Source organism: Microtus pennsylvanicus, chromosome 21 (genome assembly GCF_037038515.1).
Source record: "Microtus pennsylvanicus isolate mMicPen1 chromosome 21, mMicPen1.hap1, whole genome shotgun sequence".
Lineage (NCBI taxonomy): Eukaryota > Metazoa > Chordata > Mammalia > Rodentia > Cricetidae > Microtus > Microtus pennsylvanicus.
In genome coordinates this window covers 8,358,054-8,374,186 of record NC_134599.1, presented here as the reverse complement: position 1 = coordinate 8,374,186, position 16,133 = coordinate 8,358,054, and the positions used below count along the sequence as shown (strand labels likewise).

At 47.4% G+C, this 16,133-nt stretch overlaps 1 protein-coding gene across 4 annotated transcripts in view; it reads left to right on the top strand.

Annotated features, from left to right (window-relative positions):
* Positions 1–16,133, top strand: part of Osbpl3 (oxysterol binding protein like 3) — a 172,329-nt gene that overhangs the window by 86,430 nt on the left and 69,766 nt on the right. For 2 of the 4 annotated variants that reach the window (XM_075955151.1, XM_075955153.1), the window contains exon 2: positions 2,262–2,497. In XM_075955151.1, the coding sequence (XP_075811266.1) occupies positions 2,405–2,497 (93 nt within the window). In that variant the 5' untranslated portion in view covers positions 2,262–2,404. Of the gene's footprint in view, positions 1–2,261; positions 2,498–16,133 lie in introns of those variants that run through there. The other 2 variants (XM_075955154.1, XM_075955152.1) reach the window with 1 other exon arrangement.

The following is a 16,133-nucleotide window of genomic DNA, read 5'->3' as shown; positions in this document are numbered from 1 at the left end:
AATTGACTTCTATAACTATAGGCCCTTAATTTATTTGCTGAGATTTAGATTTCTCACTGCATTGTTTTGATTTTATCTTACAGCTTTAATGTAATCACTTTTAGAGTGCAAGCTGCCAGAGAGACATTACAAGATTTGAGTATTTATTAATTAGTCCCGTTTGATGTCCTATCTGACTAATTGGTTCTTGGACAATCATATAGCTTTTTTAAAAACTGGACTTATGTGAACACTGTAACTGGATGGGTTGGATATAATATATTCCACTGTTGACATGTGTGTGGGAAGTTGTGGAATTTGGATGAACTGTGTTTAGTAAGGTTTTGGCCTTCTGTGGCTCAAACCAAACACATTCATTGCTCTTAACTCAAGGCTGCGGATGAAGATGGTGCTTCCTGGGATGTCTCTATGAAGTCTGAGAGGCTCTCCCTCAGTGTAAGACTCCCCATCACTGATGTATATATGGTAGCTGGAAGACTCAATAGCTACTTGGAAGTGGACTGAACTAGGCTCTGGTCAGTGATTTTCCCCATGCTGGGCACTTTGCCATACATGAGTTCAATGCATCAGAGATGGTGTAATAGCTTTCACTGCAGTGTCTGGCCACTAGGGGCACACCTCTTTCCAGCTCCTCGTTTAAAGGCTCCTGTGTGATCTGGGTAGTGACCTGACTTAATAGAGGCTCTGTGGTCTTCCCTATAAAATAGAGATGCTGCCTTCCCGTCATACTGTTGAAGAATGAGACAGTACTTGTGGGAATCCTTGTTATAGCGTTTGGCAGCGAGTAGGGTGTACCCTATCCACTAATCACTGTTTTAATTAAGAGTTTGCTACTAGATGTGGGAAATTCTGTTGTCCCCTTCCCCTCCTATTTCTGTTACATTGCATTACAGATGTCTTTAGAAAGAATTAAAAAAAAAATCCTTTGGGGCCAGCCTGGTCTACAGTGAAAATTCCAGGATAGTCAGGGATACATAGAGAAACCATGTCTCAAAAAACCAAAAAAAAAAAAAAAGTAAGAAGCAACAAAATATACATTTTAAATAAGGTGGTGGTGGTACACACCTTTAATCCCAGCACTCAGGAGGTAGAGGCAGGTGGATCTCTGAATTCAAGGTCGACCTGGTCTACAGAGTGAGTTATATGAAAGCCAAGGCTACGTGTAGAGACCCTGTCTCAAAAAAAAAATCCATAAACTAAATAAATTAGTTAAACAAATAAATAAAATCCCTTGGTATAAGAAACCCACTGCCTTTCTCAAAGAAACAAAAAACCAAAAAATGAAAAACAGCAGCAGCAAAAACTGAAGCAAATAGGTTATTATTCACATTGCATTGACCTCCTCTTTCCAACAATTCCAAGTGCCCATTTCAGCGACATTAAGTAGTTTCACAGTGTCACACGTCCATTGCTGTCTAGTTCCAGAACATTTTCACCACCCCCAAAGGGACCCATGACCATTAAACAGTCACATCCATTCTGTCCCGGATCTATGGGTTCGCTGACTCTGTAGATGTCATCTTCACAGACTGTCCTAACATGGGCTCCTCTGTTTGGCTTCTTTCACTTAGCCTGGTATCTGCAGGGTTCCTCCACATTATCATGTGTGAGTCCTTGGTTCTGTTTGGTGTCTGGATGATATTCTCTTACAGGTTTTCTTAGATTTAGTCTATACATCCATCAGTTTAGGGTGCGTCCACCTCTGGTTATTATAAATACTGCTGATACGAGCAATAGTCTGTAACTTTCCCTTTGAACACCAGTTTTCAATTCTCTTAGGATTGTAAACTCTATATTGTAAATCTAAACTGTAAAATTGTATATTGTGTAATAATTCTGGGCTTCCACTTTTTGAGAAACTGCGAAATCCCTCTCTGCTGTGCTGTATATTCTGTGTGCACACCAATGACAGGGTCTAACTTCCCTACATCCTTCCCAGTGCCAGTTACTTACTATTACTATTACTGTGTTGTTGTCATAGTGATGTGAATGCTCCCTCACTGTGGTTTAGGAGTGTTTTGTAGTACTGGTTTCATATGTATCTGTGTTCAAACTACCATACTAATGTTCTTAAACCTGTCATATTTCAAAGCTACGTGAAAAACCATATATATAAATATCCCCATGGGGGAGTTGCAGAGTTTTTTGACCATGGGAGTCTATAATATGTGATGTGGCCAAGTTGCTAAGTAGCTAAATAGAGGTGATGTCTAACCTCTGTGATTCTTTAGCCTCTCCAATTACTTTTCTGTTGGTTTTAGGGATTTCCTCCGAGACATCCAGCATGGTCTTTAGACACACCAGATAGGAGCTGACACCTGCCCGCGCGGCCTTCATCCTCCCAGCTTCACTGTCTTCTCATGGCATTTTGTCTGCGCTGAGCCCAAGTGACCAGCTCTTCATAATGAGTGATGAGAAGAACCTGGGTGTGTCCCAAAAATTGGTTTCTCCTTCAAGAAGCACAAGTAGCTGTTCCTCCAAGCAAGGAAGCCGACAGGTAACCCTTGAACTCTTGTTCTTCAAATGCAAAATTGAATCACAGGGCTTTGCAGGTAAAGGTGTGTGTTCCCCTGGGAGACTCGGGCTCTCACTTGTTCACATACCTGGTTACAGGAGGAGAATCGATTCGTGTTCGCCCGGGTACCGAGAGCTGTGTTTGGCTCTTTGTGTTGTTTACTCCCGCCTTTGCAGCTATGTACCCACGCAGGCACTAGCATCCCCAGTTTCCCTCCAGGGAAACGGAATCATACCAGCCAGAGTACCTGCCCCAGAGAGGACCAGATGCCAAACCAAAACGCCGCCTCTTTTGCTCTAGGACCCTCCTTTTCTTTTTTAGTGATTTATTCACTTTTATTTTATGTGGATGGGTGTTTTGCCTGCGTGTTATGTTTGGGCACCACATGTGTATAGCGTACACAGAGGATAGAAGACGGCATTGGTTCCCCTGGAACTGGAGTTGTTATACTGGATGTCAGTTGCCACTGTGGGTGCTGGGAACTTAGTTCCGGTCCTCAGCGAGCGTGGCAATGCTCTTAACTGCTGAGCCATCTCTCCAGCCCTCCCCACCTTTTCTTATACCCTATCAACCAACATAAGCAGCAATCACGTATCCAATCATCAAACATCTACATTCCCACCCACCCTTCCTTCTATTCACCAAGCGTTTGAGGAAAGCTTGTACCTCCAGATTGCTTGTGAGGAGCTAAGTCCTCTCCTGCTTCCTTTTCTAATGGGCTGAGGGAAGCCAGTCAACGGGGAAAGAGTGACAGGAAGAGAGCCGTCAAACAGGACAGAATTAAGTCCTAAGGAACAGGCTGTGGTTACTGGTTGTTTCATGGTTTCCTTTCCAAGGAAGGGAGAATCTGGATTTGTTGACAGATCTGCTGGTGTCCAATCCGCAGCAATACGGGCGTATCAGTGACTATGATCTAGCCTGCTTCACCAAATCAGGAGCGGGGAGGTACAGGGGATATACAGGAAAGCTGGATTTTCCAACCTGAGAGGCCTTGGAGCTGTTCGGTATTTACTGGCTCTATGGGCATTGCCTTTGCCATGGGAAGTTGTGGCTTACGTATTTGCTTTTGTCCAGATTTGGAAGCAATAATTAAGCGGTGGCCCAACAGGAACGTTGCACAGTGGTGACTCAGCTAAGTGTCTCTTAGTTTGAACATTTGTCTCAGTCAGGGAGCTTGCCATCCACAGCTCCATGATTCTTGACACATTAAAGTTTGCTGTGAGCTTGACATGTAGGGAGACTTTAAGATCTCTTTTGAGAGTTAAGAAAGAATGTGGGTTTTTTTGTTTATTTTTATTTTTTTAGTATTTATCTTTTGTAGTGTGGAGCTGCGGGCCGCTTCCTGCCACCCAGCTCCCAGCTGCCTGGCTAGCTTATGCCCTGAAATAACAACACACAAATTGTATCCTTTTAAACACTGCCTAGCCCATTAGCTCTAGCCTCTTACTGGCTAACTCTCATATCTTGACTAACCCATTTCTAATAATCTGTGTAGCGCCACGAGGTTTGGCTTACCAGGAAGATTCTAGCCTACGTCCATCTTGGGCTGGAGCTTCATGGTGTCTGACCAGAGAGGAGAGGCCTGGCGTCTGCCTCACTTCCTCCCAGCATTCTGTTCTGTTTACTCCGCCTACCTAATTCTCTGTCCTATCAAGGGCCAAGGCAGTTTCTTTATTAACCAATGAAATCAACACAAACAGATTGACAGATGACAATACTACACCAATCTTTGTGTGTCTGTGGGTGCGTGTGTGCATGCCTGCATGCATGCATGCGTGTGTGCTCACATGTTCCTGTTGGTGAATATGGCTGCACCTGTGCCATGATGCGCATGTGGAGGTTGGAGGGCAATCACAGCATAGATTTTCACCTTCTGCCTCATCTGAAACAGTCTCATTGTTCTCTGATGCTTACACCAGGCTAGTTGTCCATAAACCTCCAGGGACTCTTCTATCTCTGCTTCTCATGTTGTATGAATGTTGACATTCCGGACGCTTGTGCTGTGACGTGTCTATAGCGAGCAACTCAGGCCCCCATGTTTGTGTGTGCGGTGGCTAAGTGTGCGTTTGTTTGTTTGTTTGTTTGTCAGACTGGCACAAACTCAGGTCATCTCAGAAGGTGAAACCTCAGTTGACAAAATTGCCTCCATTAGATTGCCTGTAAACAAGTCTATGGGGGCATTTTTTTCATTAATGATTGTGGGAACTAATCAGTAATTAGTGTAGACAATACTGCCCCTAGGCAGGTACCCCTCAGTTGTATAAGAAAAAAAAACCAGGCAAGTCACAGGGAGCAAGCCAACAAGCAGCTTTCCTCCATAGTTTCTGCTTCAGTCCTCGCCTCCAGGTTCCTCTGTGCTTGAGTTCCTGCCCTGGCTTCCCCCAATGATGGACTGTAATCAGGCCATGTAAGCCAAATAAACTCTTTCTTCCACAAGTTGCTTTTGGATGTAGTCTTTCTCACAACAGAGAAAGCAACCTAAAACATGTGACAAGCACTTTTCCCCCACTGACCTAACTCCCCTGCCTCTGGGATATTTTTCTAAAGACTAAATTTGTTGCTGACCAACGCACCATAGGTCTCGAGAGATCTGCTCTCCTGGGAATGGCTGTGCCTGCCCCGTTGGCCAGCACTCAGAACTGGGGAAGAATGTCATTTGTCTCCCACCCTGGCCACTTAACTCCAAGCAGCGTGGCTCCTTCTGCCCTCCTTTGCCCCACAGCGAGGACAGGTCCTGCCAAGTAGCAAGCGTGACAGCCTGGCAGGAACTGTGGCTTTTCCAGCCTCACTGCAAGCACTCTTTCTAGAGTGTTCATTGAGATTGGTTGATTGGGTTTTCACCATGCTCTTTTCCATCCCAGTTTCCTTAGAAACAGCAAGAGGGTCCCACCCAGTGCATGAACATTTCTTGGCCATACACCACGGTCATCTTTTATAGTAGACCTTCCGCTTTGATCTGTGTAATCAGCACACACAGTTGCCTTATGCGCTGGTCAGGGTTTTGTCAGCTTGGCACAAGCAAGAGCCACCTGGGAGGAGGGACCCTCCACTGCAGAGTTGCCTCTAGCGGATTGACCTGTAGGTATGTCGGTGGAATGTTGACTTCATTGCTGGTTGATACAGGAGGGACCAGCCTACTACAGAATTGCCTCTAGTGGATTGACCTGCACTACTATGTCGGTGGGACATTGACTTGATTGCTGGTTGATGCATCAGGGACCAGCCCACTGTGGGCAGTGCCGCCCCTGCAGGTGCGGTCCTGGAGGTATGAGAAAGCAAGCGGATCCAGCCATGGGGAGCAAGCCAGTGAACAGTGTTCTTCCAGATTCCTCCCTTGGGTTCCTGCTCTGACTTCCTTCAGGAACGGACACATCAGGACGTGGAAGCCCAATAAACCCTTTCCTTTCCAAGCTGCTTTTGGTGTGGATCACAGCAGAGGAAAGCCAACGAGAACACTTTGTTAGCGTGAATGTTAATATTTCCTCCATGACAGAGAAAGTAGAGAATTCAATATATTTAGTTTACAGCTAGCCTGAATTTAGTTATAAAACCTTTATTTAATTTGGAGGGACTGTGTACTGAGTCTCCCCACCATCCCATTTTCAGACAAAGGAAAGTGTTCTGACCCAGGACGTGATGCCCCTGTCGCCAGCCACCAGTCTTCGTCCCGTCTCACACACTGGCCTGGATACCGCCCGGGTCTCAGGAGCCTTGGTCGCTCTCCCTTGCTGGCCCTTTGGGGACTCAGCTGCTCCCACTGCATCTGTCAGTTGCTAAATAAAGCGCACAGTGCATTTCCAGCCTCATCACAGGAAGTACGAGCTAGATGCTTAAAGCGGCAAGATTTCCACATCATAGGCTGAACCGGAGGAATGTTAAAATGCTAGCTAGGGAAGACATGTGCGGTCACTTCCTTGTATTGAAGGGGCCACTTTGCAACCCTTTCAGGTTGCCCTGGCTTTCCTCTTCTTCGGAGTGGGTTTGTCCCCGTTGATGTCACTGGCCATTATCCGTGGTGCTAGCCTTCCTTGTGTGCCTCATCTTGCCTGTCCCCTGTGAGATCTCCAGTCACCCACCTTGGTTTGGGATGTGCATTGCCTAGCTTCCACTCCCAGGGACGCTGATCCAGGGCAAGCGTCACCTTGCACTGGGACTCGTTTCCACGTGAGAATGGAATGTCCCAGATCCCCAGGAGACCAGGAGATAACCTGGCCCAGGTTCAGCTGCCTCCTTCCACCTCCCTGGATGAGCAGATGGCAAAGCCTCCTCTCCCTGTGCTGTGGGGACTTCCTCTGAATCATCTCGATTTGCAGCAGCAAGGGTGGGGAAGGGTTAGCTCTCTTAGCTCCCAGAAGTCAGCCAACCAACACCTTTGCCCGCAGTTTGCTTTACATTCACGCTTTGTTTCAGATCCATGGAGATTTTTCAAGCTTTCAAAAACATAATCCCCCTCCATAGCTTTATTGAGGTGTAACTAACAAATTATATATACTTATGGCTATACTGAGCTGTTTTGATATTCGCATACAGTGTGAGTGATCAACACAAGCCAGATAGCAAGCAGATAACAAACTCCCAGCCATCCTTCGTTGTTGGGTCTGGAGTGTGGATAACAAGCACTTTTGAGATCTTTTCTCCTGGGCTGGGGAGATGCTCAGTGGAGTGTCCAAGCACGTGGGTTTAATCCCCAGGAACCACATTAACATTGGGCATGGTGACAGGCACAGTGAATCAGTGCTGGGGAGGTAGAGACAGACAGATCTCCAGTTCACTGGCCAGCCTCACCTGGTAGGTGAGCTCCAGGCTATGAGAGACCCTTTCTCAAAAATAAGGTGTTCCGCTCCTGATGTAAAACATCTGAGATTGTCCGTTCAGCCTCTATCTGCACGTGTGTAAACCTGTCCTCTGGCCTCATCCGCACACATGAACATGTGAACATGCACAGACATAGAGATCTACTGTCCTGACCAATGTCACATACAGTCTTCCCACAGTATTCACAAAGGTATCGCTTCCAGGAGCCCCACTGATAGCAGAATTTAAGAGTGCACAGCCCCTTTGTGTGAAATGCCATAGACCGCCCTCCTCTCTTCTGCAGGTGGTCCAGATTCCTGATAGAAAACACCGTGGTAGCGGTGTACACTATATTCAGGGAATGATGGCAGGAAGAGAAGTGTGTGCATGTTTGGGCACAATTTCTCCCGAGTATTTTCAGTCTGTAGTTGGTTGACTCCAGGGGTGGCAGAACCCGGGGATGGACAGTGTGATTTTTCTCACCAATTCTTCCCATGTTGCACCTTCGATCTTCAGATTTTCCTGTCCCTAGGAACGGGAACTTTGAGCTTTGACCCTACACCCCCGCATCCTCTCATCTACTAGGGTGTGGCACTGTAATCCTACCTTCTGCTTTGGAGAGCTCTAGATAACACGTTTACATAAGATGACGCAGAGTGTGCTTTTCCGTGCTTGGTATAGTGTCCTCCAGTTTCTTCCACGTTGTCACCAATGGAAAGAGTTCATCCGTTTTAAAGGCGGAATAATGCTTCTTTCCAAAAAGTATATTGTGTGTGTGTGTGTGTGTGTGTGTGTGTGTGTGTGTGTGTATACACATGAATATTTGTCATGTGTGTGCATATGCATATGTGGGCGCGTGCTGAATGTACTAAATATGTATACATACTACATTTTTTTTTGGAGACTTCTGTTTTTACTACATGAATGTATAAGACAGCCTAGATGTTTGTAGCTTTACCCGATTTCACTCTGCTTGGAGTCTGGGCGTCAGCAGGAAGAGGGCACCAAGCTTGATTCAAAACATGTATCCATTGCGCACAGACACATATGCACACACATTACACATACACCACACAAAATTTTGCACACATCGCATGCACTACACACATCACACACATGCGTACCACTTTCACATACGTCACACGCACACATTTTTAAAATAGAAAATAAAAACGTGCTCTTGGTCATGAGACTTCGTCTTTCTAAATCCTTTTTCATCCAACACAGCCAAACTGACCATCAACCTCTATACCTCTGACTTGCTTTCTGTTCCTTAAACTGAATTTGCCTGTCTTTGATTCTTGAATTGACTTGATCTTGTACTTTCTATAACAGATTCGAATGTGTAAAATACTAGGGAGTCATGAATTTCTGTGTAGATTCCCCCGCCATGTGTCTCCCATTCTGTGTAGATACTCCCTAGTTAATGTGTAGTGTTGAATGAACTTGCTTCCTGGAACTAGCTCTTGTAGACCAGGCTGGCCTTGAACTCACAGAGATCCACCTGCCTCTGCCTCCAGAATGCTGGGATTAAAGGTGTGCACCACCACCACCTGGCCTTGAACTTGCTTTCTTGAGGGAGGCGAGGAGAACTAGCTCGTCCAAGTGCTGAGCTGGCTCACGAGGGCGTTCGGTGCGTGTGAGTTAAGTTAATGAATGAACAGGCATGCAGTTGCTGGGTAGAAAGATTCCAGTGCAGACTCTTCTGTGGATTCATGAAGTAGGCAAACGGATATATAAGTAGGAGAGAGACTTGCTATTTTTAAATTTATAAAATATGAGTAATTTCAATTTCCCTTTGTCTTTTTCCCACTGCTCCCCTTCCATTCCTGCCTAGAAATTTCAAAGTAATGCATTTAGAAGGCAGAGCTAGACAAAATGAATGGGTATGGCTTGTCTTTACTAGAAGAGCCCTATAGCCAAGTTTTCTTTTTCTTCTTCAACCACTTCTATTGAGAAGCGGCTACTGAAAGTGCTTGAGCAGATGTAAGTACAAAGACTGTGAAGGACAGAGGAGCCAAACAGAGCACTGTGGACCAGAAACCGACGGATGCAAAGCTCTGGGTGGAAAGAGGGCACAGCTTCCATTCCTTAATGAGTTGTTCGCGTTTGCCATGAAAACCAGAAATGAAAAAGTTAAGCTCTGCCACCACAGTTCATGAGTGCTGCACCCGCCTCAGCCTGGGACTCTATTTCTGGAATAGTTCCCCCATAGTGACACGGCTTGCTCTTGTCACCCTCTTGTCCCTGGGCTAATCTTTGGTGGCATTTGAGCTCCCTCGAGGTCACCTGATGAGAGGTAATTTATGCAGGCTAGTAGATTCTGCTACACTTCAGAACTCACAACCAGCCCCGGCTCAGTGCCAGAATCTGTAGGACAGGCAGGGTGGCAGGGGGAGAATTTGCCAAGTTTTGCATGGTTAATTAAAATACAGTGTTCAGGTGTTGATGTTTTTAGTTGAGTATCGAACATGCTGAGATCCAAGCTGGGTGTGGTGGTGCATACCTGTAATCACAGCCCTTAAGAGACTGAGGCAGGAGGATTGCAGGTTTGGTACCGGGCTGGGCTATAGGACTTAGGTCAAGGAGGAGGGAGAGAGAAGAGAGGAAGAAGAGGAGGGAATTACTTGGTCCATTGATTTATTTTCTTTAGAGGCATGAATTTGATCAGGTTTCTTTTTAAAGTGTGGATTACATCAGCACTACAAGACATTGAGGAGGTATGACCGTGGGATCCTCCGGCCGTGTCACATTGTCCGTCTTCTGGTGGCATCTTGGTTCCTTTCTTGTTATAACGGGGTATCTGAGACTGATGGTTTCTAAAGAATAAAGAATAGTTTACTTTGCTCTGGAGTCAGGGAAGTACAAAGGCAAGCCGGATGCTGTGCTTGAACTCATGGCAGAAAGTGTAAGAGGCAGCTGGGCAATGGTGGCGCACGCCTTTAATACCAGCACTCAGGAGGCTGAGGCAGGCGGATCTCTGTGAGTTTGAGCCTGGTCCACAAGAGCTAGTTCCAGGACATGCACCAAAGCTACAGAGAAACCCTGTCCGGGGCAGGGACTGCAAGAGGCAAAACAGGAGGAAGCCTGCAACAGCCTTTGTGACAACCTGCTTTGGCTGCTTTGGGTGACTAATGAGAAGTCACCCCAGGAAGAAAGGTAGCCTTCCCCTTTTAATGGCTTTGGTGCAGATCTTTGAGAGCACTGGGGGCCTTTCTGGGTCCTGATGTGTGTGACTCAAGGACTTAAGTGTTGGGTAATCAGTGGCCAGCAGGGGGTCAGTTTGAGACAGTAGCCCCATTTCATGCTGATGAAGGCTAAAAACAGAGGTACCATGAGGCTCTAAGCGAAGAAAAAGCAAGTTTCACTAAGGAAAAGTGAGAAATGAAAGAAAATGGAGACTCTTGAGAGTGGGAGGAGTCCCACCAGGGGTTGGGGGGTGGGGGAACAAATAAGCATCCACTGAGCTCCCCTAGGGCTTTTTATAAGACTTCAGTAGAAAGCAGACAAAGACTGAGGTCATTTCTATTAGGACTGGGTAATTCTCTGGGCCTATCATGGACCAAGCTAAGGAACCCACAACACGCTGAGCATATTCCTCTAGTGTAACCAGAGAGGTGGCCAGGCTCTGCTCACAGGCTGCTCGCCCAGTTGTGGCGGTGGGGTGGTCTCACATCAAAGCCGCCATCTGTCTTCCACTTCCACTTTGTTAGCTGCTGACCTTGGCTCATCTATGGGTCTCCAGCCCTGGCCAGCATTGTTAGTCACCAGCTTTTCAGATGTTGCTCATCTCTGACCTCGCTGACTGATAATTGAAATTATTTTTCCTTTGTTCTCACATTTACATGTCCAGCTTGTAGTTTTACCATGGACCTTTCCGTGTTACTGTCTGGGGAGAGCTAACTCCTGCTTCAACCTCATCTCTTCTTAAAGGGCCATACCTCCCCGCGCCCCACAGTGACAAAGTTCGACGTGAGTTTCAGGGCATCAAACTATATATCAATAGCAAATAGTCATAGAAAATCAATGACAGCATTAGCTCTGGAGACGGAGGGCCTGAGCTTAAATCTTAGAGAGTTTATAACCTGTCTAGCCTCTCTGTGACTTAGTTTTTTTATTGGGTTGTACAAATTGCCTGATTACACTGGACCTTTTGTGGAAGTACCTGACAATCAAACCATTCTCTTTCTACAAATGTCAGTCCCTGGGACCCTCTAGGTGTCCCACAGGTGACTGCTTCCTTGTCTCATCCTTCCAGTGTGGGGTGGTGGCAGTGGAGAGGCTCAGCATGTATTTAGGCCACAGTAAGAGGAGGAGCAGGCAGGGGATGTAGCAGGTTAGGACCACCCAGGAACATCCCTATATCTTCTGGTATCTCCTCACCTGTCTTCTCAAATCCCAGAACAAGTCCCGAGGCTTGAATTGTTTGTCATGGAAAGGACATATGGCCCAGACATGTTAACTGTTGTATCCAGAGTCAGGTGACCATCTCTTTGGAAAGCACTGTCTTTAGACGCCGGAGACGCCTTCAGAAGTCCCCATGTCCTGTATAAATGCCACCTTTAGCCAGCACCTGTGAGTGTGGGGAGCACAGGATGGATGAGAGACAGTAGTGTGTGGCCCCTTTGCTTGGAGCGGTCTTTTTCTGGTCAGCCCAGCAGAGGAAAAGACCCCGCTGTCTATTTCTGTCTCAGGCCTACCTGAGTCAAGTGTCCCGACACATTTCCACCTCAATGTCTCGTCCACCTGGGGTAGCGGGCTGACTACTGGCCCCCTACAAGACAGATGCACATCTTCACCTCAGAACCTGCGGAGATGACATGGGTTAGAAAGGGGCCTTGGTAGATGTGTTCATTTCAGGGCCTTGAGCAGGGCGGGGCCCTCAGTGAATCAGCGAGAACTCCACATGGGAGAGACACAGGAGAGGACTTGATGTAAAGATGGCGGCAGGTGTGTCTGTAGCAACAAGCCAAGGAACCGTAGGGAAGCCACATCCCCTAGAGACCAGGACAGTCCCAACCAGATTCTCCCCTGGAGCCTGGCTTTGCTGACTCTGGGCTTGGGATTTCTGGCATCCAGCCCTATTAAAGAATTTTAAACTTCAGAGTGGGGTGGTAGTAGAGCAGGTGTTTAATCCTAGCACCCAGGAAGATGCTTAAGTCTGAGGGTAGCCTGGGCTGTATAGCGAGACTTCGTCCCAAAATCAAAAACCGAGAGAGGTTTATTGGTTGTAAGTTTAAGCCACCAAGTGTGTGGCCATTTGCCAGGATAGCTTCAGAAAATTAATTCTCTCTGCTTAGAGTCTCAACTGAAGCCCTTGGTCCAAGGGGACCAGGCGTGGGGATGGTGCTGGTCTGAGCTCACCTGCCGTGGCACGTGAACTCCTCACTTGGCACCTATAGGTTTCCAATCTGTGATGCCCTTTCATCTTTCATGTGTACTGACTTCCCGAGTGGCATTGCTTGGTGCTGTGTCTTGGCATTTCTAGTGCAGGCGCTAAACATGAGACCTTTCTGTACGGAAGGGCTTGTCGTGTTAAATGCCTATTACCCATGCCTGTGATTCCAAGATACATATGCAGTATTTCCCAGAATGCCTCTGTTTTGATGACATACTTACATTAGCTCTTTGAACACCCTGATATGGAGAATAGACATCAGCCATGGTTGTGGCATGAACATGGGTTTTCTTGACAGATATCAAGCACTAACATTTGACTATGACAGTGTTTTCTCTGAGTACATTGATTATGACGGTGTTTTCTCTGAGTACATTGATTATTTGATTATGATGGTGTTTTCTCTGAGTACATTGACTATGACAGTGTTTTATCTGAGTATAGAGTTTGCATTTTTTTTTCTCTCCAGTGCTCAGACACCACAGGGCACTGCATGCCAGAAAAGATGTGTTTAAAACAAAAGGCAATAAAGATAAAATACAAAAGGATGCTACAAGAAATTAAAATGTCCTACCGTCTTAGCATTCATGTGGACTCTGGAGGAGAGCTCCACCCACCTGAGGGTGGGAGTTAGCCTAGACTCCCCCGCAACAGGTTGACTGCCACCCTAGAAATAAGTCATTCTGAGAAAAGAGTTTGAGATAGGATGCGAAGGGTTTGTGTCCTGGTCCCAGAAGCCTCTCCCTTTTGTGATCCTCAAATAATCGAGTTCACTTAGATTCCTCAGATCTTAGGAACTCAATGGGTGACAGCCACATTCTCTTTCAAACTCTGAATTTCAAAACCGCTGTTCTGTGCCTCTGGGGAAAAGCCCTTGGTTACAGTTCCCCTGGAAGTGAAAAGAGGAGACAGAAATACAAATAGAAGAAGGTCCAAATAGGCTGGGAGAGCTTGCTGGGTGTGTGGTGGGTCAGGGGATGGGAGGTGACCCTGAAAGGACTCCACTTAGTCCTACTGCACTTGCGGATGCTCCTGTCCAGAGCTCAGCTGCAAAGCCCTGCGTGTGAGCTGCAGACTGCTCCCACAAATGCGTTCTGTTGCTTAGCGCTTTATAGTCTTGGGCGAGCGACCTTGGAGCCCCAATGTTTGCCTCTGTGACAAGAGTGATGGCGGTGTGTTGACAGAACTTCCACGGGGTACACAGGACACCTCACTCCCTTTATTACTGTCCGAACCCCCATCATCAGCGCTGTGGGCATCTGGCACCCCCATGGTGGGCTGCCACTGGGCAGAATGGCTCACGGGTGTCTCGTCGCTCACAGTAGCTCCACCTCTTGCAAGGCAGGTTATAGAACCATGTTGCGGGGAAAGAGGAAAGTGCCAGGGATGTTTTCAGAGCTGTTTGGGCCTTGATAGTATGAGAGGAATATTTAGCAATATCAATAACTTCCAAATATATCCGAGAAGCCTAAAAAGCGCTGAAGTAATTACAGCCGTGATTATGCTAATTGAGTCATCAGCAGGCTAGAAACCGTCCCCGCGTGTGCGCTAAGGCTCTTTAAAATGCTGTTTTAATTATAAAGCCGTCTGTGGTCAATGCAGTTGCAGTAAGCATTTGCCTCTTTTCTGGAAACCCAAGATGGTCTTGGGTGGGAGAGTGAGACAGCGGACAGCTTTCCTGGTGTCTTCCCAGCTGTCGTCGTGAGCACCATCTCCCATGATTTCTGAGGGGACCGGGTGGGTAGTAGTCTCCTGGTAAGAAATTCCGGTGTTTGTGTTCTCTAGCTGGTCAGGTGATAAACCTGGAAGCGTTAGGGGACCTGGGTCCTCTGCGTATTTACACCCCCAGCTCGCTCCATCTCTCTGCCAAGAGAGAAAGCCCAGTGCCTGTTGGCATGTGGTAAGTGGTGGTCCTCAAACAGCCTTCAGAATCAAAGTGGGCTCTCCGTCTGGTGCTCATCTCCGTGTGTCCACCTGAGATGACGTCACTAAAACTGTGCCTCACGGGGCGTGAGTTTCTGACAAGATTTAGACTAGGCCTTAGAGTTCATTTAGTCTGACCTTCCTCTCAAATTTAGCATCTTTTCTGTCCTCTTTGGCCTGGTGGCCATTAGCCTCTGACGGAGCACTCCCATTGGCTTGGTGGCCGTTAGTCTCTGATAGCACCCCCATTGGCTTGGTGGCCATTAGTCTCTGATGGAGCACCCCCATTGGCTTGGTGGCCATTAGTCTCTGATGGAGCACCCCCATTGGCTTGGTGGCCGTTAGTCTCTGATGGAGCACCCCCATTGGCCTGGTGGCCATTAGTCTCTGATGGAGCACCCCCATTGGCTTGGTGGCCGTTAGTCTCTGATGGAGCACCCCCATTGGCTTGGTGGCCATTAGTCTCTGATGGAGCACCCCCATTGGCTTGGTGGCCATTAGTCTCTGATGGAGCACCCCCATTGGCCTGGTGGCCATTAGTCTCTGATGGAGCACCCCCATTGGCTTGGTGGCCGTTAGTCTCTGATGGAGCACCCCCATTGGCTTGGTGGCCGTTAGTCTCTGATGGAGCACCCCCATTGGCTTGGTGGCCATTAGTCTCTGATGGAGCACCCCCATTGGCTTGGTGGCCATTAGTCTCTGATGGAGCACCCCCATTGGCTTGGTGGCCGTTAGTCTCTGATGGAGCACCCCCATTGGCCTGGTGGCCATTAGTCTCTGATGGAGCACCCCCATTGGCTTGGTGGCCATTAGTCTCTGATGGAGCACCCCCATTGGCTTGGTGGCCATTAGTCTCTGATGGAGCACCCCCATTGGCTTGGTGGCCGTTAGTCTCTGATGGAGCACCCCCATTGGCCTGGTGGCCATTAGTCTCTGATGGAGCACCCCCATTGGCTTGGTGGCCGTTAGTCTCTGATGGAGCACCCCCATTGGCTTGGTGGCCGTTAGCCTCTGATAGAGCACTCCCAGGACTGAGGAGTGCTCTTTCCCAGAGTAGCTGTGCCACTTTTGACTTGCTATCAGATGGTCTTCCGGGAGAGCTGGGCTCCAGGGTCTTGTGACTCTTGCTCATTAGTCCTGGTTTTCTCCCTGGAGTCCATGCCCTTGGAGCTCTTCAAGACAGCCTGGAAATGGTCCAGCAGTAGCGGCTAAAGCTCAGCCCTTCCCCTACTGTGAACTGCGATGTGCGTCTACAGGGTCTCCTGGGGATTTTCGCTTTATTTGACCTCATACACCAATCTGCCTCCGACTTTTTTTTTTAATTTTTTTTTTTTAAATATTGCCCTTTGAGCTGTTGGTACTTGAGAAACATTGGCTGAGAGAAAGACTTTTTAAAAAAGGAAACTCAGGCTCTCTCTCTCAGTGATTACAGTCCTAAGCACATGGCTGGTCTGACATCAAAGCGATTGTTCTATTAATCGGCAATCTGCTGACAAGTATTTC